The following is a 21,878-nucleotide window of genomic DNA, read 5'->3' as shown; positions in this document are numbered from 1 at the left end:
CACCTCCCTAAAATCCATTTTAACATTACCCTTCCATCTACGTCTCGGCCTTTCCAAAGGTCTTCTTCCCTCCGGCCTCCTAACTAACACTTTATATGCATTTCTGGATTCGTCCATATGTGCTACATGCCCTGCCCATCTCTAAAAGTATTAATATAGTGACATTAAGAAATAATTTTCCGCATATTATACTAGACATTAAATACCGCGTAACTTCCTGGTTTGTCTTTGGATACAAATAGCATTCTGCTACATTTACAAATTTCGAGTGATATACTCGTACATAATTCAAAATTAATTATTGCACTGTCTCCAATATTTAAGCACATTTTATCATCAGTTATTTGACAATTGATTCAGCTTTTGTTTATAGCTCAGAATATAGAATTCAACAAAATACGCTGCTCAATGTCGATTCTTATCTTTCGAAATATTTCGTTATCTATCACTGGTGTTGATCTCTTCAACATGTTTCCGGAATGAAATTATGTCAGAATCAGTCTCTAAGATTTGGTAAATACAATTAACACAGCCATTAGCAAGGAAAAGTTTGAGTAACTTTGCCATGTATATTTTTATATCTGTGATGATATTTTAAGAAAAGTGTATGTGACTTTTGCAGTACTGATTATACAAATGTCCATAGGGTAAATTAGGGTCTGTTGGACAGTCGGGCATGTTGGACACTTTGTACTTTAACGTGTTACCTCTCCACTTGTGGGCACCACATTCTGCTAGAAATCAATGACGGAAGTAGACCCACTCGTGGCTACTTCCGTCATTGACTTCTAGCAGAATGTGGTGCCCACAAGTGGCGAGGTAACACGTTAAAGTACAAAGTGTCCAACATGCCCGACTGTCCAACAGACCCTAATTTACCCTAAATTAATAATGCAATTTCTGTTTCCGCGCTGGCTGTTTCTGCTATTCTAAAATAATACGATTTTAATTGCATAAAGAGTAATAGTTATTTTATGATACGAGTGTTAAAAGTCTCCTGCTATTTTGTAAGTAGGAATGTTTACGAAACGAGACCGTTAATTCGAGTGTAGCAAACCAACGAACAAAATAAAATCATTTTCAACATGCATATCCTACACCATTCTTTTAGAGAGCTATTTTTAGAAGTAGATGTATCGTTTATCACCTCTTTGAATAACCAAAAGTTGTTTGCTGGTGACAAAAGTGAAGAAAATTGTAATATATAAAAACAGATAATGTTTAAGTAAAGGAAGAAAGTGAGTCTCAAGAAACTAAAAAAGTTAAAAGTAATGCAACTTTAGGATGATTACCTGCAAAGTCACGGCAGGAATAAGACATAATATTCAATACATTCATTGACTGATGAAATAGAATGTGGTGTGTATCGTTTGCTAACTCTTTGAATAATTAAGAATTTGTTTACTTTCAACACATGTGTCGGTAGCCACTTTTAATATATTACCTCATAATAAGCCATTTTAACACAATAATGTACTGTCAAAAGACGTACTTTTGAAGTACCTGTCTAAAAAGTATATTATTTAATGTACATTATTTTATTACGAGATAGAGTATATTAGGAACTTTGAAACAAATTATGTGTTACGGATACCTGCTCAGAGTTTGAAACTCATTTCCCTTAAACTTGATTACTTATTTTGATTTTACCTTTAGAAATACTAGCATTGTGTCCGCAAATTTTGACTTATCTAATTCTTGTAAGATCTTGTTGAGAGATTTCTTATTCTGGAAAGACAATTAATGTCCAGACGTAGATACAATGAACTCGGGAACACTCATGCCATCAGTACTCTTGACATGCGCCATAAAAATGAGAAATGTGTTTTTCTGATTGATAAAAGTTTCTTAAACATGGCTTCAGTCCAAGGGAACTTTCACCATTTATGTCAGTGGCACAGACTGGATATTTTGTCTGCAAGTTCACGGCGCTTGTGTGGGAAGTGTGATAACTATCATCGCATGTAAGATTGAATAATTTCTTCATCAACTCAATGCCAAGGTTAAGCTGAAGGCCTCTGTCAAAGGTTGACCCATAGTAGGTGACCCATAAGTGTAAGTTTTTTTTGCTTATTATTGCCAACATGGTCGTCCCAAGAGATAAGACTGTAGAGATGAACATGTAGACATATTAAAGCCTACCAGTGATAATTATATCATCATTATTCTGTTTTCACTTTATCATGCATAAGAAAATATTATTATTTTAAAGCATTTAAATCTATTAATCTTAATTAAAAATATACGAAAACGCCCACATTAAAATAGTTTCCATGAATTGTGTACAATAGAGAAACAAGCTCGTTTGAAAATCTCGAACGTTGCTTTCGATGTTCGTTAAACATCGTGTAACTTTCATGTTTACTTTCGTATTCAAATGATTGTATACGATATAAAAAATGTCTGGTGATGATAATATTTCCAGAGTTGTTGATAATTCCACTGCATTCAACATTTCGGAGAAGCTTTCTCTTTCAGCTTTTCGAAGTAAACAGTTCATCAATTTTTGGGAAATAGATTAGAATTGAATATTATAATCGACAGTCTGGTGTCGATTAACTTTTAATATCACAGCAAGAGTCTCCAAAAATAATATTTTTCTTCAATGTTACTATTTATATTCGTTTGCTATTAAATCTTTGACAGAGGCATATTTGAAACCGTTAAATTATGCCTGATTTGAAAAAAAAATTCATAAATAAATTACAACTGAATTCATATCCGAATTGGAACTTCGGAATCAATTAAACTAAATCTTCGGTCCTTTCCATTATAATTATTGTAAATACCGTTGTTATGATTCTTGTTTTAATCCTTATTAACCATTATGAAAGGTGTCGCTGAGATGTAGTGTACTTTGTAGCTAGATACAGTAGTTAAGTGAAAAAATCCGAGTTTTAAGCTTAGTGAAGCATGTCAATGTGAATTTTAACTTAATCGTTTCATCAGATATCTAATCTAACACATAATTAAACGTTAAACTGGACGCCGGGAATAGATGCGCATGCAGAAAAGAGATTGCACTGAATTCTTATATCCCTTCTTACGGTTGTATCTCAGACGTAAGGGGAAAACTGTTGGAGCTTAGGGCTATAAAATCATAAGTTGTTTCGTGATTTCAATGTATGAGCGCAAATTCCTCAGTATTATTTATTCCGCAGAAACAAACCAATTCGAGCTAAAACGAGGAAAAAAGAAACACTTCTGAGTTCTCACTTTACGAAATATTTTCAACTTCTGGATTTTTACGATAATACATGTTTTCAGAATAGCTTATACAAAAGAAAATTCACGCCATTTTTATGCTCATACATAGGTTTCTCCCAAAACTTCAGAACGAATTTCGTGAATATCTGTTATCTATGATTCGCGTCGTTCTGAAGTATACTCATCGCGCTCCCAGTAAAATACTGTTGTATGTCGAAAATCAAATATTACTTTCGTACATTTTTTCAAACACTGTTTTACTGGTTGGAGGTATGAAATTCTAATAATGAAATAGTAAATTAGCAATGATTTTGGTATCTATTTATTAAAATATTTTTACAGCAGTATTTTACTAGGAAATAGCATATCTTTACAAATTACAATTTTCGAATTACGACATTATTTTACTGGGAGTACGACATGATCGATGATAATTTTTACTTCAGTAATAGCATGCGACTATTTTGTGTTCTTATTCCCAAGTTATAAGTTTATTTACTCAAAGTAGACTCCAACGATTTTCTACTTGAAATTGTTATTATATAGTGGTTCCAAATTAAAGTGTATACACCGTATGTCCCCAAATGTATGTAGGTTTATTCCCTCCCAGTTAGTATAGAAATTGTCTGAAATCAGATATCTGTAAAGCCTTGGTTTTTCTGAATCAACGCATGCGAGGTGCGAGGCCCACCTTGCACAAATCCGGACTACACGAGAGATGGTGAGTGGTTTCTGTCTGAGCAGACTTCGCACCTCACAGCTACAGAAACCACTCACTCTCTCTCGTGTAGCCCGGACTTGTGCGAGGTGGGCCTCGCATCTCGCAGTTATAGAAACCACTCACTATCTCTCGTGTAGTCCGGATTTGTGCGAGGAGGGCCTCGCACTTCGCATGCGTCGATTCAGAAAAACCAAGGCTTTACTGCTATCTGAGCCCCTTCATCTTAGCCAGCATACATAGCGTGAGGCGCATAGGGAAATGTAACACATGTGTGGAAGTAAGTACCGGTTGACTGTAAGAAAATAAAACTAGCACACTATATTTCGATGTATAGTTTCGAAGTAATAAGAGTACAATTTGTGGTGATTACGTGGTGTAGACCATCAGCCTGTCACGCAGACGGTTAGAGTCCCGGCTGGAATTTTTTTATTAAGAAATTCATAGTGACACTTGTGGCGGACAAGGTCGCAGTTGGATTCTTCTCGAGGTTCTCCCATTTCCCCAACATAGGCACGGAAATAATTGCTCCAACATCTTTCCATTGCATAATCATATTTATCAGTGAATGGAGTGATCATTCATTCCTTTAACCTTCCCTTACTTTCCTCGAATCAAAACTATTATGTAAGTCAAGGGAACTAAAAACGAATTAATTTATTTCTGTATTTCTTATTTTCTTAAAAAGCAGATTTAAAAAATGCATTACTAAATATCAATAAATTGTAAGATCATCGTTAAAATAAAAATTGATGCAATTTTATATTATTTTGCAGCATCGCAGACATGCAGAACTGGATGTCAAGGACGTAAGTACATTTAATTTTCTTGCATTTAACATTCACGCTGACATCAACTCATAAACATGTCGAGAACTTCTCAATTATTTTTAAATTAATATCTTAGTGGCATTATTATTATTATTATTATTATTATTATTATTATTATTATTATTATTATTATTATCATTATCATCATTAATAAATATCCAAGATAGTGTGATTATTTATCAACGACTTAGAAAGAAAATAAGGATATTTTGAGGAAGTAAGGTTGTTTAAGACACTATACAATGAACGTTGTTTTTTTTTCTAAGGACCATCTGTCTTCACTGTGAACTATGAAACTGGACACACATACGTATACAACTTTGAGGGCCACACACTAGCTACATTACCGGGACAACAAGGTGATGGAACGAAACTTCATCTGAAGGCAACGGCAGAAATCAGCATCTTAGACAATTGTCAAGGTGTCCTGAAACTGAAAGGGGTTCAAGTAACAGGACCTGATTCACATGTAAGAAATTTCATTTCATATACAATTGGTTTTAAATTCTGTAGATCCAAATAAAATTCAAACTGGATGAAATATACAATGCGTTCATAAAATGCCTTTATAACAGTACTGCATAATATAGGTCATAATTCCGAATAATTAAAGTATAGAAACCAACATTCTACGTTCACTCTGAAATATTTTGGTTAATATCTCTCAGTTAAATGGGGAAGATTGTCGAAAAACGTGAAAAAATAATATATCGTCGGCTTACTTGTAAAACCCCGTGAGTCCAATTTTTCCGAATGCCGAAATCTGTATTTATTTTCAAACTGCGTCTGCTGATAACATTTCTTGAGTCTGCAAATGTCCTGAAACTGAAAGGGGTTCAAGTAACAGGACCTGATTCACATGTAAGAAATTTCATTTCATATACAATTGGTTTTAAATTCTGTAGATCCAAATAAAATTCAAACTGGATGAAATATACAATGCGTTCATAAAAAGCCTTTATAACAGTACTGCATAATATAGGTCATAATTCCGAATAATTAAAGTATAGAAACCAACATTCTACGTTCACTCTGAAATATTTTGGTTAATATCTCTCAGTTAAATGGGGAAGATTGTCGAAAAACGTGAAAAAATAATATATCGTCGGCTTACTTGTAAAACCCCGTGAGTCCAATTTTTCCGAATGCCGAAATCTGTATTTATTTTCAAACTGCGTCTGCTGATAACGTTTCTTGAGTCTGCAAATGTTTCTATAAAATAGCAAATGCCTAACTGAAGTTATTTTGCTCGCTTATACGATTTCCTTAAATGCGGTTACGAGATTTTAATAGTAAGCCAACGATATGCTGCTTATTGTCCAATGAACGAAGACAGAACCAAGAACTAAGCAAATAGAGGGACAAGTAGGGACGACCTGATGGAAAATCAACGAAGGAAATATTAGGTATGAAACAAAAAGTTGAGGCATCGCCCAGTTTATTTAGGCTTATACTTTGAAGTTTGATTCAAAATACGCTAATATATAAAATAAGACTGTCCACATTTAACTTTTAGATAAAAGTTTGAATTTCGAGTTAGAGGGCAAGTCTTTTTCCTAATTGAAGAGGTAGATTCTAAACTGGCCTAAGTCCAAATGAGAAGATATGAGAATAATGACAAAAAGTGATAAAATAAATTTGACGGCCTTAGTTTCTACACGTGTTTTTTCAAACGGATCTAAGATAAGACTTAAGAGGGTCTGTTAAATAAACTTACACAGCTATACAGTATATAGGCTTGAAAAGGATAAATTAAAACGTGAATAAAGCAAGTTAAAATCTAAAAAAAAAGGACTTAGGACACTTTGGAATCCATCTCTTCAATTTTACATGTCTTGAGCCCCTCTATTGCGCTTTGTGCTATTTCAGTGGCATTTTCCGGACACATTCTGTAGTGTGATGCTATCTAATACTGGAATATGTATGTGTGATGAAAAATAAACGGGACATTAGTGGAAAATAGTAATTAAATTGCATTACACTATAAATTTTTTTTTCTTTACTCGAACTAGGAACATTTGTCTAAAAAATTAAATACTGTATGTTTATTTTCACTATGATGAAATATTATAAAATGGGGCGCCAAACAGTGTGGGATTAACAATTAAAGTGTTTTGTTTCTCCATTGTTTGGCGCTTAGAAATACACACATCTTAATGACCTGGAAGCACACCCAGTCTCCTTCGGATTTGAGAATGGTGTCGTGGACAGAGAATTGTGCACAAATGAAGCAGACAGTGAGGCTTCTGTTAACATCAAGAGGGCAGTGCTCTCTCTATTCCAAGTGTCTCCATCTGAAGCCATCAAATCAGGAAAAAGTAATGTGGTGAGTGTCAGAATATTCAGTGTTTCTATTGACAATATTATTAAATCAGAAATACATGTTTTCAAATTAAATATGTGCATGTTACCATTTTCAGGTTAAATATTTGTGTTATTAATATATATTCTAATATTAAACTGTCACGTTTCTCAATTTCTTTTTTATTGAATTTTGTATATAGTTGTACATATAACAATTGCATTCACGTAAAATTTAATTTAAATCGCCACCTTATTTTCATAATTATATAAATTATATAAGGAATTCCGTAATCTATTTCACTTAAACAGACTTCAAAATAAAATCTATGTGTGTGATGATGTATTCTACTTCTTATTGCTGAATTTAATTCGCAGCTCGACGTATTCGGTCTCTGCCCAACTGCCATCAGCTCAAGTGAGAGAGGAGATACAACAACCATCACAAAATCTAGGAATCTGAACAAATGCCATCTTCGTGAACATCTCCGCCAAGACTTTATTTCTGTGTCATATCATGTGGATTCGGTAAGTTGTAATGTGAGGTTGAATAGCAGTGTCTGTAAAATTAAAAATATACTGTATTTTCTCTCCCCTTAATAATTCGAACTGTATTGCATTCCGAAATCTTTAATTTGATTAGTCCAAAATATAAAATTTGTATCTTCACTGGTGACTAAACCATACTTAAAATTATACAGTACTTGAAGTTTCCAGATTCAATCACACCCGTTTGACAGCAACGGATATTTAAGCGTGATGACATTTTAATTTGATTTTCTTTGAAGGATTAATAAGCTGAGAGAGTTGACGTAAATTGAGGATAACTTATGGCCCGAATAGGGACGTGTAACGAAAAGTGATGTTTTCAGATAAACGTGATTTACGTGTTAAGGAGCTTGCAACGCCGATCGAATTAAAATTAAACAAATGTTCAGGAACACATCCTTATTTAAATTCATTTTGAAATAAATGTAATAAAGGAAACTATTGAGAAACACCATCACATTTCTATAATAAAAAGTTTTGTGAAACTTTTTATACACCCTTTTTCCGACAACAACGTTATTTGTAATTAATATGCTTAACAAACTTGTAAACCTCTACAAAACTGGTTTATTGAAGAACATAACATTTTTACATCAGTTATATCACAGTTTCTTAAATCATATCTCTACTGCATTTATTGTACTTCAATAAATAATAATTTGTTTACTTTTTACTTTCCTTTCTTCTTTTCTTTGTCATCATGCGTCATCAGACGTGTCTTCTGCTGCTGTTGATGCTGTTATTATTTGTTCAAACACTGTATCATACCATACTTTTCATTCTTCATCCAAGAATGGATAGAGACTTCTTACGTCCTTTTTCTTGGAGGGGTTAATAGGTACTGGTTTCATTTCTGGTGGGATTCAAACTCTTTATCTCTAACAATTCCACTGGAGTCTTTCAGACGTTAAAGTGAATGAAAGATGATCAGTACGAGGTTGACGCTGAAACTACGCCAGATGGACAATACAGAAGCTGTTGATATTTATGCATCAGGAAGGTCACTCCTTTGCAGACAAGAAGCAAGAAAGGAATTTTGTTGAATTTTAGCACCCATATCGCAAAATAATCGAAAAATGTATTGTTGATCATCTTCATACGTGTTGTGATGACAAGTTTTAATGCCTGCTATTTGAGTTCCGTTCCTTTAGAAGTCGTGTATGATTTACCACTGTTTTTTGTCCACAACCTTCTTTTCTTCTTTATTTTCAGACATGGTTTACGTGTTGCACAAGAAACGCACTCGTGAACAACTTGCTTGGACTGACTCACTAAACAAACTAAGGTTCCCAGTTACACTGACGCACGCACAGCACTATGACAAAACACGTCTCCTGTCGCGTGTAATGAACCTAGAGATGCAAAACTTTACTACAGGGACATCATTTTATTTTTACTTCAATTTTTATTGTACCTGAGTTTTTGAATGTACTTCACTCCCACCCCTTCTACTAGTAAACTTCCAGCTGTTCACGACACAGAGCCGAGGGCGCGTAAGCAGTACTGAGTTAGGAGTATAGTACGTTCCAGAAATATGTTCGCGTTCTCCAGTGACGAAAGAGCTTTCAATATTGAATCATATTTTCGCACAGGTACTGTCGTCCGTTTGCCTACGTCGCATCCCGGTTTTCCCCACCTGCTTCTGTTCCCCCAATGTAAAGTATAATAGCTGGGCTGTTTTAGCTCTTTTCTGAATACATTAATTTCTGTTAGGAATTGGACGTCTACGTAATATTATAAAAGTGTTTAAAATAACTTAAATAAAAGGGCCTCGTTAAGTAATTAACTGTCATGTGATTCACACCCCTTTCTACGACCCTGCGACAAAACAACTTGAACGGACAGTAGATAGCATTTCTGAGTAATTTTATCTTTTCGGATCGGGCAGAAGTCAAGATTGAATTTACAGTACGTAAGGTACGTAATCTGTTATAGAGTAGGTACAGAATTATTTCAACATGAGTTAGGCCTACTCGTACGAAGGACGAAACTGGTAATTGGAATTAGGTACAATAGTCTATAGTGTGATAATATGCACAAAAGAACTGAAGCCTGTATCGAAATGAACGGCCACCATTTTAAAAAATGTGTTTAAATATCCATATTATGATTACTTTTCAATTTAACTTCATTCTCTATATTGTACGCTAATGTGCTGTAAAGTACAATATACATTGCATAATTAATACGTCCGAATGGATAGCTCAGTTGGTGAGTAAAAACACTAAGTGGTAATACAGTACTGTATTTTGATTAAACAAAAGCCTAATGAAAATTATCAAACTCAAAAATTGTGATATTTCCTAGTTTACATAATTGGATGAACTACTTTTCTTCCCTCCTATACCTAGTAAAGTGATTTGTATTTTACGCCAGTAGCATCGAACTCCAGTCGTGGAAGGGGTAGCAAATGGTGTTTCCTGTTTCAATCGTTAATAGAAAGGTATAGCCAGATTAATATTAAAAATGTTAGTAAAAATAAAATGATGTCCCTGTACAATGTACTGCAGACACCCTGTTTACAAATTCAGCAATAATCGGAAAAGGGGTTTATAGTGGTAACTAAACGCCCTTATTCGGGCCATATCCTGAATTTGCAAATTGTAATAGAACCCTAAATTCTCTCTTTGATAGCTGTACAGCCTTTTAAATTTAACCTTGACTTCGTTTTGTTGATTGATGTCGACTGCTCGCGATTAATGACCTTATTCCTCCATATTATCCTGGTTGGTACAAGTTATCTGATTGGAGTTTTATCCGGGGTTTTCCCTCAATTGAAGCATAATTGCCGAGTAACTTTCGGCGTTGGACCTCAGATTAATTTCGCCATCATCTATACCATAGCCTGGGTTAAGTTCACGGTGTGGCTGCTGTACTTGTACAAGAGCGCGGCCGTTCGCTACCCAATCATTCACAGAATAGGAGTGGTAAGCACAATAAGCCTCAGGCTGCAGCGTAAGCCTTCGGGTCCCTCCTCCGCACAGGAGAAAAGAAACTATCCACAAATTATAAATGAGAGCGCTCTAGACAAATTTGCAGGCCATTTCTTTCCCACGTTAAATTTCAACTATGATAATCATCATCCTCGATTTTCTTTCTACCATTGTGGGCACCGAATTCTGTCTTACAACGCCCTGATCTCAGATAAGGATTCAATATAGGCCCTACTGTCAGATTAACAGAAATAATAACCATATTTGGAGGTGTTAGCAACCAACCAGTGCTATTTTCAAATAGACGTAGGGACTTAATTGTAAGAAATAGTGCGCGTTAACTAACCGTTAAATTGTTACTTCATTTATTTCGAAGGACTTGCAGACAACGCCCCTTCTGGAATCTACGCAGGACCTGCGTCAGCAGCTGAAAGGTGGTATCCTGAACAGTGCCGACAGTCACGAGAAATACCTGTTCAGACCGTTCTCCAATCAGGAAGTGGGAGCCAAGACTGCAGTCGAAAGCAAGTTGACTCTGGTCAGCCACAGCGCACAGGCTGCCCCAGAAGGTAAGTTATGATAGAAACTTCGGTTTTTCTCCATTCCACAATGTCTTAAAAGTTCATTTTTACATCCGTAGGTGGGTACATAATTCCTGTACTTGTCAGTAGTCCTGAATGCTTCATTCAGTGTGACTGCCTTTTTTTTATTAATGATGATTATAACGAAGAAGACAGAAACGTGAATCTTTGGCAAGCTAAAAGGGTATAATTAAAAGATTCTATTCCAGAATCTTTTCTGTCCTATAAAATTCCTCTTTTACTTATTGGAACTGAGTGCGATTTGAACCTAAATCTCGAGGTTTGTGTCTAAAATTAATATTAATCTAGCTCCATAGGACCATAGGATTGTCGAAAATATATCGTCGTATATTAAGAATGAAAATATAAAAAAATACATATATTCAAATTGTATAATGCTTAATGAAAATCTGTTGGTATCTTTAATTACGATAAAGAGGTATTTCTTATTATTTTTCTTCTTTATTTACTTCTATTACTTTACATATTATACATTAGAAAATAAGTAAATAACTATTTTAGTTATACTACAAATAGGAGGGATGTCAATTAAGAAGATGTCTATGTACCCAATAGTATTTCCTTAACTTTGAACGAACTATATTAAATCTCATTTTGCTATCATGAAGCTAGTTGCTGTTTCGTCACTTCGGCTAACATTCTTAAAAGCTATGTTTTATTCATAAGATCGCAATATCATGAACTTCGAAAAATCCTTCATTGGTGTATTTTAGAATATCAGACCCAGAAAATCCGTTTTTCTCGATTCCGTGGTTTTCCTCAAAGATGAGGAAGTCAAAGCGACAATTTTATTTTATTTTAATAGTTTCGAATTAATATTTAATGTCACTGTATGCAGCATAATTTATACCTGAACGGTTTCTCTTTTAGTGGCATGTGAAGTACATGTTAACTTATTCTTATTTCATTTGCAATGCCTTTCAATTCTTATTTTAGTTTTTTTTTCAAACCATTATTAATTTATGTTGAAAATAGGTAAATGTATAGGCCATTCGGTATCTCGTGAAACCTACCTGCATAACAGGGGAAGAAGAAACTGGACTGAGAAGTTTCCCTCCCTTGCTATGCTTCTACTCATAGCAAGTGAGTTCACATACCCCGACCCTAAGGTTCTTACTATATGCTACAATGCACACAAGCATTTGGTTTCACGAGATAACAAATGATTTATAGTAATGTATAATTCTTAACTGCTACAATTGAATGTGTGCCTGTTTACTAATGAAGACATTACCTTGGTTTTCTTCTATTAATTCCATTGTTCTTGAAACTATTAAAATGCCTGGCATGTAAGAAACTAACAAAGAGGAAAGTAATTTCAGAATTTCACGATCTAAAATTTTATTTCTAATATAAATTTAATGGGATATTTATAATTTAGGATTATTGATGACAAAGTTTTTCTTCTTCAAAGCAAAGACGGTATGAGATTTCTTTCTCTTCGTTCTAGTATCTGGAAACTCTCCTCGTTCAATTATATTTGAACCTCCACATGTTGGTAACACCGGATCTAGCAATGCTCAAACTATTCTCGAAGTCCTACAGAAAGCACAAAAAGCCATGCCAGAATATGTTGGACCCACCGCAGCAAGGGAATTCTCCAATGTTGTTAGTATCCTTCGACAGAGCAACAAGGATGATCTTCTTTCAGTATATAATCAAGTCAAGGCAGGAGCTGCATTGAAATCAGGAACGTAAGTAAATTATGAACATTTTTGTGTTTCTTCATTATCCCCTTATCAAATTTTGCAGTATTAATCACTGATATAGAAAAATCTCTTATGTGGGAAAATCATTTCTTCTCATGCACTCATTGCTGACATGAAATTGAAAAACTCATTTTTCTATATACACTTTTAATACTTATATATCACTGATTAAATTTCCAACTGTTTTACTGTGTTAATAAACTTAGGATTTACTTCGAAACTAGTCGCCAGGTAAATCCTAAATATTAACACACTAAAGAAGTTGGAAATTTAATCAGTGAAAAATATATGCTTAAGTTTGTTGAAATTTTGATACAATAAACTCGTCAATTTTCGTTTAGTGATCTTCATGATTAAAATTTTGTAGTTTTAACTGTAACCAGTTTGCATTCTAGAGTAATTTTATTTTTTGTTTTTATGCTATTCGTTTGTCAGTAGTACAGTTATTACTTTTTCACAGCATAATATGACACTACATTAATACATAGAAGTAAATTCTGCAGGCCCATGAAGTCACTGATATGTTCCTAAATATTTCCTGTATTTGCACACTTGTTTATCTGGTAGGCACTGGTGAAACAAACATCTTACTATGTATTAAGTTCGAAAAGGGAGAAAATGTCCTTCTGCCATAAGATCTAATCGACAATAAATGGATTATAATAGCTTTTTTAAGATTCTGCTTATACTTGAGTAACATTTTGATACTCAATAATTAAGACATTTTCTCTGATAGTCACCAAGAAAAGTTTATGAATTTCTTACTTCGTACAGTGCTCTCATTTTACGAGGAAACTAGATTACATTGGAACCCTGGATTACACTTTCCTGCGTGTCATGCTTGCACTGGCGGGGAGCATGTTCCGTTACTACTGTCAAATCAAGACATTTGACAACTATAAGTCCACGCTAGATGATTAAGTGATTTTCTGAAACTTACTTCTAACCGCTCCCGAATATCCCCAAGTTTATCTTTAGTTGAAACGTGTCTTTTCCACTTACTCTGTATATCACAAGCTGAACCTGATTTACGCCTCTTTTCCATCAGCTTTGAAACAAAAGATTTTGTAGGAATGCTAGAGACAGGATATTTACTAGCAAATCTCCGAATAGTTATCTTTCTTCACGTAACATTCCACCAAATAAATTCGCTGTTCAACCTACACTTCATTTTCTAATCGATTACTTAATACACAAGCAACAGTCACACACATGTTCTAGTACAATTCCCAGAAGCAACTAACTGCTGGGATGCTTTGTAGAACTGGCTCCCCACGCTGCGGTCAGGAGAGCAGGAAGTCAGCGGTGGCGGAATGAGAGTAGATGTAATGTTTATTTGTATTGCTGATTGAAATAGTTATCAGTATACCTTTGTACATATTACTCAAATACGTAACAATTTGTGTACTTGGTTATTTCCAATGAGCTACATAAGAATCATTTATAAAGAGTTATTCTGAAGAAAAGTTTCTCAGAAATTTATATCTGTATTTTATTAGATATTAAATATGCAATTTCAATTACGGTGCATATAATCATATGTGTGCTGACAATATATTGAGTGAAACCGGGAAAAAGAGAAATGAGTTCTCATATAAATATATATTTTGAAATTACAGAAAAATGTTCCTTGATGGTCTGTTTCGAGCTGGCACGGGGGATGCTGTGGAAGTCGCTGTGGAACTCCTGAAAAGCAAGAAGATTACTGGAACAGAGGCTGACTTGTACTATCTTCAATTTGCTTACACCAAATATGTAACTCTTAAAGCCCTGACTGCTGCTGCGGTAAGTGAAAGCTATATGTGTACAAAGCTTTAGAAATAACATAATAGTTTCTTACATAATCACTTACTCGTAAACACCTAAGGAATTCAAACATAGCTATATTAAATTTAATTTTAAATAAATTATATTAAATGCTGTCTATCAAACATCTATCAACAAAACTAAACACAGAAGTAATTTAGTAGCCATTAAATTTTAAAAACCCTAAATTTTAAGAAAACAATGCTGTACTTACAGGTATCATGATACAACGCTTTAAGCAAGATCCTTGTAAGTAATTCGTACTCTTGTCGGTCATCATTAGACCTGTGATCACTTTAGATAGACAGTATACTCGCCCATCTGTTATTTTCATAAACATTAACATCAAAAATCTTTATGGCTTCACCAGTAGGATGGATAAACATGAGTATAATACTCGGAATAAAGAAAAACTGGACATACCATTTTGCAGACTATCCAAAGTTAAAAGTAGTCCTAACATGTTGGGCTGTAGAATGTTCAACATGTTACCACAGGAAGCACAGGAAGTGTCACTTGACATATTCAAAGTCAAAGTGAAAACGTGGCTTCTTAGAAACCCATTCTATTCTGTACAAGAATATTTTGAATCAGAAAATCAAGCTGTAGATATTTTTTAGGTTTCTTTCTCTGAATTGTATTATTATTGTGTAATATATTAGGAAATTCTCATAAATTGTTAAGTTAATTCTTGTTTTATTGCATATAAACGGAGCAAATCAAATAATATTTGTGATCAGTGTGTTACAATTTTCATCTAGATATTAGCCTATTTTTGATAATCTTGACTCTCAATTGTAAACTCTAAGGAGTATTTGTGATCATTTTGTTTTATGTTTAGTGTTGTAATAGAATAATTTTCATTTTTGCACGGTAATTTCACACGTGTAATTTGAAAATGTCATTAGCTTTTGCTATAACGACAGCTAATAAATACTATACTATACTATACTATACTATACTATACTATACTATACTATACTATACTAAAGGATATGGTGTAACAATTAAAGGGATTTCGCAATAAATATCCCGAGAATATTCGTATCATATATCATCTTTGTTCACCTCAAGTCGTATATTCAACTCGTAAAGATAGGAATATGGATCATTGGCACGGAAATCAAATTCGTTAGCCATTCGGGTATCACTATGCCACATAATTAATCTACACGCACTTAAGAACTGTTAAATTGTGGTAAATATCTAGAGTACCTACTCTACTTATTATACAGAGATTTTGTGAATGGCTCAAATTTGATATGAAATATGTGTTGCTACACATCCTCTTTTGGTAGGAGATAGGGACCAGTGATGAAGGAAGAAGGGGAAACAAGGGAAAAAATCAGTATGACTTAGGAAATGGTGTGGAGGGGAAATAAATCGAGAGAAAATAAAATTAAAACCTAAAATAAAGTGGAAATGTGAAAAAGTGAGATCTAAAAGTGCAAACTGATATAGATGTGAACTGAGGGAAAATGTGCCATAGAGGAGGGGGTACAGAGTTATAAGTATAATATTTTGGTGTAGTTGGGAGAGGAGTAAGGTTAGTGGAAGAAATGATGACAGACAAGAAAAGACAGAGTGGAAAAAAATGTAATAATAAATTAAAATAAATATTGACCTAATGACTTGTACGAGAGACTTTGTAAAATGGGAAGATGGCACTGTATACTAATTGTGAAGTGCTACCTCACCAAAATGACATTGGTTAATGACAAATATATTCATTCATTCATTCATTCATTCATTCATTCATTCATTCATTCATTCATTCATTCATTCATCCTCTTTTGTTAGTACTTCACAAAATATTGTTGTTATGTAATCAAATTTATTTTGCGACAGACTCTACTGGACCAACCAGAATTTTCCAAATTGGCATACCTGGGCATTGGCGCCCTGGGAGGCAGATATTGCAGTGAACACAACTGTGAAGGAGTAGCTGAATTTGATGCCTTTTTGGAGAAGTTATCTCATCCTCTCGATGGTGGTTGCAAATCTTCAAACTGGGATGAAGAATTAAAGGTAGTTTACAACTACAACATTGGTTTGCAGTACTAAAACTTCAAGAAATATTTGCAATTGTTTGTTAACGTAATAGATTAAAAATAAAATTAAGAAATTATTTTAACAAGACTGATCGACCTGAAATGTTTCTAGGTGATCGCTTCATTGAAAGCCCTTCACAATGTCCATCATTTGAATGAAGCCACAGCCAACAAGCTCCGTGCTTGTGTCCTTGATAACGACCTACCAACAAGAGTTAGGGTAGCAGTTTTAGATGTCTTCCACAGTGATGCCTGCCGAGTAAGTATAGCTCTATGTCATCATTTTACAGATGATAGTAAATACAAATGTACATTTCGATATTTTGACTGAGGAGACTTTGCATGTTTACTGAACCCAGAGATTCGAAGCAGCCTCACACAATTTTACACTGTAGTCAATATATTTCACACTCTGATAACTCAGACAACATAACATTAGTTAATTTCCTTCTGTGTTTTGGCTTTTTTCTTGGTAGTTTTCCACGCAGTACTTCGTAAGCATTTCTGATCTTTTTCGTTCATTTAACAGGTTTCACTGATTGCAGTCATTTGCTTTTTAAGATTCTTATTTTATAGCCTACTTAGAAACATTCACCTAGAGACGAACTGTCCTTTATATAGTACCAGTACTGGGTGTAAAGTTTAAAATTAAAATTACTGTGACAGCAAAATATTAAGTTCTGCACTCATTTGTGAAAAAGTGAGGGAATTTATATAGTTATATTAAGTTATGTAGTATAACCAGCTAGTTGGTAGTCAATGGGATTGAGATTTGAGTAAGAAATAGTTACCTTGATTAAGGGGAGAGGATGGTATTTTTGATGAAAAATGACTAAATTAAAAAAAAAAAATCTTTAAAATACTCTGTGATATGTGTGGATCGCCATTTTTAAACTTCCTGCATTATGGATTTTTAAATCACTCGCCCACTTTTATTGTTGTTTCCGGTAAATTAAATTGTCAAAAAAATTTTTTTTCTTTAAAATACCCTTTGATATGTGTGGAATGCATTGCATAACATTTTGTGAATATTTGTGCCCTTATCGGATGTTGAGACGTCATTTTTAAACTTCCAGCGCTATGGATTTTTAAATCACACGCCCACTTTTATTGGTTTCCAGTAACTCAATTTTTTTTGCTACATTGCCAGACAAAATGAATATAATTTCTGAACTATTAAAGATACCTGCATGAAATTTAGAACACACATTCTTTAGACTATTAGGAAACTTTTCTCTGTAACAGAATTTTGTTAATTGATTCCATTTAAAAAATACCTCCGTTTGTTTGCAAGAAAGGAAATCAGAAAATTGTTACTAAATTTTAATTGTTTATTTTACAAACGTAGGGACTAATATCAAAATTCTGTTACAGACAGTTTGTAGAACATACTTTTGCAAATACATTGCAAAAACTGTTTGAATCTATCTTTAAAAATGGTTTAGATATATCGGTTTTAGTGCAATCCTGCATTGGGTATATTTTTTTCAAATTTGGGCCCCCAAATAATTTTTTTTTCAAAATATTTTTATTTGGTTGAGTTGCCACAGCTATGAGCTCTCTACATACAAAAAAATAATAATTTGCACCAAATAGGAAAAAAGTTTTAAAAGATACCATCCTCTCCCCTTAAAGATTTTCATGCACGTTTTTCACTCTTTCCAGAGAATTTCCAGGTTATTTCACTTAAAAATGAGTCAGTTCACTATCTAACTTTTAAATGTTAAACCGGGTAATGGATGCATGGTGAACAATGTAGACTAATATTTAGAGAAAGTATCAGCGACACTGTCTCACACAAATACTAAAATAAGAAAATTGCTTCTTTAATGTAACTTGTTCTTTTAACGTAATATGTTCATGAAACGCTTTTTCTCTGAATTGGGCTCCTTTTACAAGGTAAAATCGAATCGTCATTTTCAACTTCATTACCTTTCACTCTAAACCTAAACTTGCCTACTCTTCATAATGCATTCACCACATTGCATTACAGATGACATAAGGCATGAAATTATCATTATTACCTAAAATATTTCAGTATTACAAAACTATTTTCAAACATTTTTACACGAAAATCTTGCTTCGATTCTTTTTCTAAAGCCTCATTACACGTAAAATACGTAGTAGGTAGTAATTAATAGGTTCTCAGGAGCTTAGCTTGACAATTTATATGCTTTACTCAATTTTATTATATAATTAGATAAACGGCATCTTAGTTAACTCTTAAATGAAAAAGACGTTCAATCTTAAACGAATGAAATTATATTTATTTATATACATTACCATCACCTTCTGATGTTGCTATTTTCCCTTCAGTCAGAAATGTAATTTATTTATATTGTTTGAAAACATCATAGCTACAGCATTTTTACATAATTAAATGATAAAAATGTAAACATTGAAATTTCAGGTGAAACAGACTTCCCTGGAAGTGTTGAAGAACCGCCAGCTTGACAGTGAACTGAGAATCAAAGCATTCCTAGCTCTTGTAGAATGTCCTTGCAACAAAATGGCCAATGCACTCAAAGAAGTTCTAGACTCAGAGCCAACATATCAAGGTAATATACAGAAAATTATATACCTATTCTACTTACATGATGATCTGTTGAGATAGGATATCGATTTTTTTTAAAATTCTGCAACAGAAGAATGTAGTGCCCAACACAAATGACACTACTAAAACTCCGTAGCTTCTTCTGATCGGTAAACCAAGAATATTGGCCTATACCGTTACATAATTATTTCACCAAAAGCAGACTATTTGTCACCTGTTAATCAATCTTTAAATGAATCCTATATTAGATAACTCAATTTTATTAAATATTCTCATACATTTATTTCACAATATCCGTAACTTTTATTTTAATGTAAAAGGGTGTGGTGTGAAATTGTAGAAAAATTTCCAGCAACGAATATATTTTCTTTCCAAATGATGAACTTATTTTATGTATCGGTACATCTTATTTTGGCTCCTGACATCACTTCATTTGTTAAATATCTCTGTTAAGTAGCTATTACAATATGTAAAGTTCTTTTTAGAAATACAAAGTTTTACGATTTCTAAATGAATACCTCATAAGAAAGAACATTTGTGCAAACAGTAATATATTAGAACAAGTTAGTAATTTTAGATGAGGGAAAAATATTAGTAAAAGCAATGGCTAATGTTGTTATAATTACAGAAGTTATTAATACCTTTTCAAACTTCAGTGTCTTACATAATTAAAAATACCGTTAATACTTTAATATAGTCAAAATTGATTTATATTGATTTGATGCCAGGGTCTTAAAAGAATGAAAATGTACAGAAAATAACAGCTAAGAAAATGGGGTTTATAAGAAAAACAGAAAATTACACAATTTTTGTCATTAAATGTAATGAAATGATTCTTAAAACATTGGATGTTCATTCTATAACTGATTTTGAATATACATATTGAATTAAGAGAGAGTAAAGAGATTGCTAATGATAAGTGGCCAAAATAAGTTCTGTGTTTTCAACCAAAAGATTTTTGGAAATATCTTTGAAACTATGGCAGTAATCCATTGGGACTGCAATGTATGGTTAGGTCCAGTACTTACATTGTTTGGTGGTGATGTTGGTTTTCATAGGCGCTGACTTCAGGGGGGCAAGGCACTTTCTGCTCTCTCAACTTATAGAACCAGGGGCGTCACCTCCCAATAAAATTAATAGAGGGACTAGCCTTCCCTCATATATTCGAAGAGATATTCCTCATGTTAAAAATAATAATTAATTTGTTTGAAAGATGAACTAGGACATAAGCCAAAAATGGTTATTTTAAATCCATAGAGATGGCCAGCTGCTACAGTGAACCTGTTAATGACGCAACTCACAATGCTCCCTCCCTGCATCCTGCATTTAAGATAGGTGAAACATATGATGCAACGGTGACCCCACTTCTTTCTCTATGATCCACATTTTTTCAGTTCAGTTCAGATTGTTCAACTATTGTGGTCGAACAGTAATGGTCATAAGTATTACCAAGCGGGAATAATAATATAGAATTAACAGTCCAATTACAGTTACAGTGTATTCGACTATATTTTTGCGTAATATCAGTAAACAAATTATTATTAATATTCAATATTTTTCATAAACAATTAGATTTGTTACGAAATTTAAAAGTAACCGTTATCTACATTCAGTTTCAGTGATCATTTTTGTGATGATTATCGTCGAGGGTGTGTGCTTGTTAAGTGAGCAGTGATTGCGATGTAACAATTGATTATGGATAAATTCTTGTTTAAGGAAACTGTCCAAAATAAGACTGCAATAAATGGAACCAGCATGATAAATTGGGTTGTAGTAGTGGCAGTAAAACTAATAGCTTAAGTTTTTCATCATTGCAACGATCAATGAAGGGTAGCAAACCAATGAAAGGGAAAATGTAGTAGAAAGGTTCGTAGTTTTCAACCATCTTGGGTTAAGCAATTTCCATGGGTACTGGATGAAAAATCAGAAGATGATGTTATTTTCTGGAAAATATGTAACAACATTTTTATAAAACGGCAATTAAAGTTTTTCAGACTTTTGTGTAGAGTCCTGTCCCCCAATATTTCAAAGAATTCGGCCCTATGATGGTGTTAACTCTGTAAAATAATTATAATCAAGTTTATTTCAAATATTTTTCTTTTACCTTTCATGTGATCCTTCATGCTAAGAGGAATGCCATTCATCGCAAAATTGACTGTCAAGGAGAGTCGTCTAGATTTATTTCTATCATATAGAGGTTCTTTTCGTCTTATATTATTGTTTATTGTCACAAGTTGTAACATTACTTTTTCAGAGGTACGAATGAAACAAACTGAAGGACTCAGTTTTCGAATATGTTCACCACATTTGATTATATTTCTCGACGATGTAAAAAAAATGACATGAATTTGCAACTTAATTGAGGCGTTTAGAAGCAAAGGGGTGTAAGTGACAGTTTCAGTGGTAACCACATCACACGTTAATATTTAAAATTAAAACGTCACAGAATTTACGAAAGCTTAGTAACTTTTAATCACATTTTCTCGAAAATAACTTAAGTGCACTTACATCACTTTGCTTCTGACCGCCTCAATTAGAAGCCTTCTATGCTGATAGAAATATATTGTTATATGATTAAGTATCAACTTCACATGGCGACCACGTTTTTCAGAAATATT

At 33.5% G+C, this 21,878-nt stretch overlaps 1 protein-coding gene across 1 annotated transcript in view; it reads left to right on the top strand.

Moving 5' to 3' along the window:
- Nucleotides 1-21,878, top strand: part of apolpp (retinoid- and fatty-acid binding glycoprotein apolipophorin) — a 107,142-nt gene that overhangs the window by 7,797 nt on the left and 77,467 nt on the right. The window contains exons 2-11 of the mRNA XM_069837490.1: nt 4,702-4,734; nt 5,022-5,224; nt 6,896-7,081; nt 7,435-7,584; nt 10,915-11,107; nt 12,591-12,834; nt 14,469-14,634; nt 16,504-16,683; nt 16,819-16,965; nt 19,117-19,264. Of these exons, the coding sequence (XP_069693591.1) occupies nt 4,702-4,734; nt 5,022-5,224; nt 6,896-7,081; nt 7,435-7,584; nt 10,915-11,107; nt 12,591-12,834; nt 14,469-14,634; nt 16,504-16,683; nt 16,819-16,965; nt 19,117-19,264 (1,650 nt within the window). The remainder of the gene's footprint in view (nt 1-4,701; nt 4,735-5,021; nt 5,225-6,895; nt 7,082-7,434; nt 7,585-10,914; nt 11,108-12,590; nt 12,835-14,468; nt 14,635-16,503; nt 16,684-16,818; nt 16,966-19,116; nt 19,265-21,878) is intronic.

The sequence above is a fragment of the Periplaneta americana genome, chromosome 10 (assembly GCF_040183065.1).
Source record: "Periplaneta americana isolate PAMFEO1 chromosome 10, P.americana_PAMFEO1_priV1, whole genome shotgun sequence".
Classification (NCBI taxonomy): Eukaryota; Metazoa; Arthropoda; class Insecta; order Blattodea; family Blattidae; genus Periplaneta; species Periplaneta americana.
This window is presented reverse-complemented; position numbering and strand designations above follow the sequence as displayed.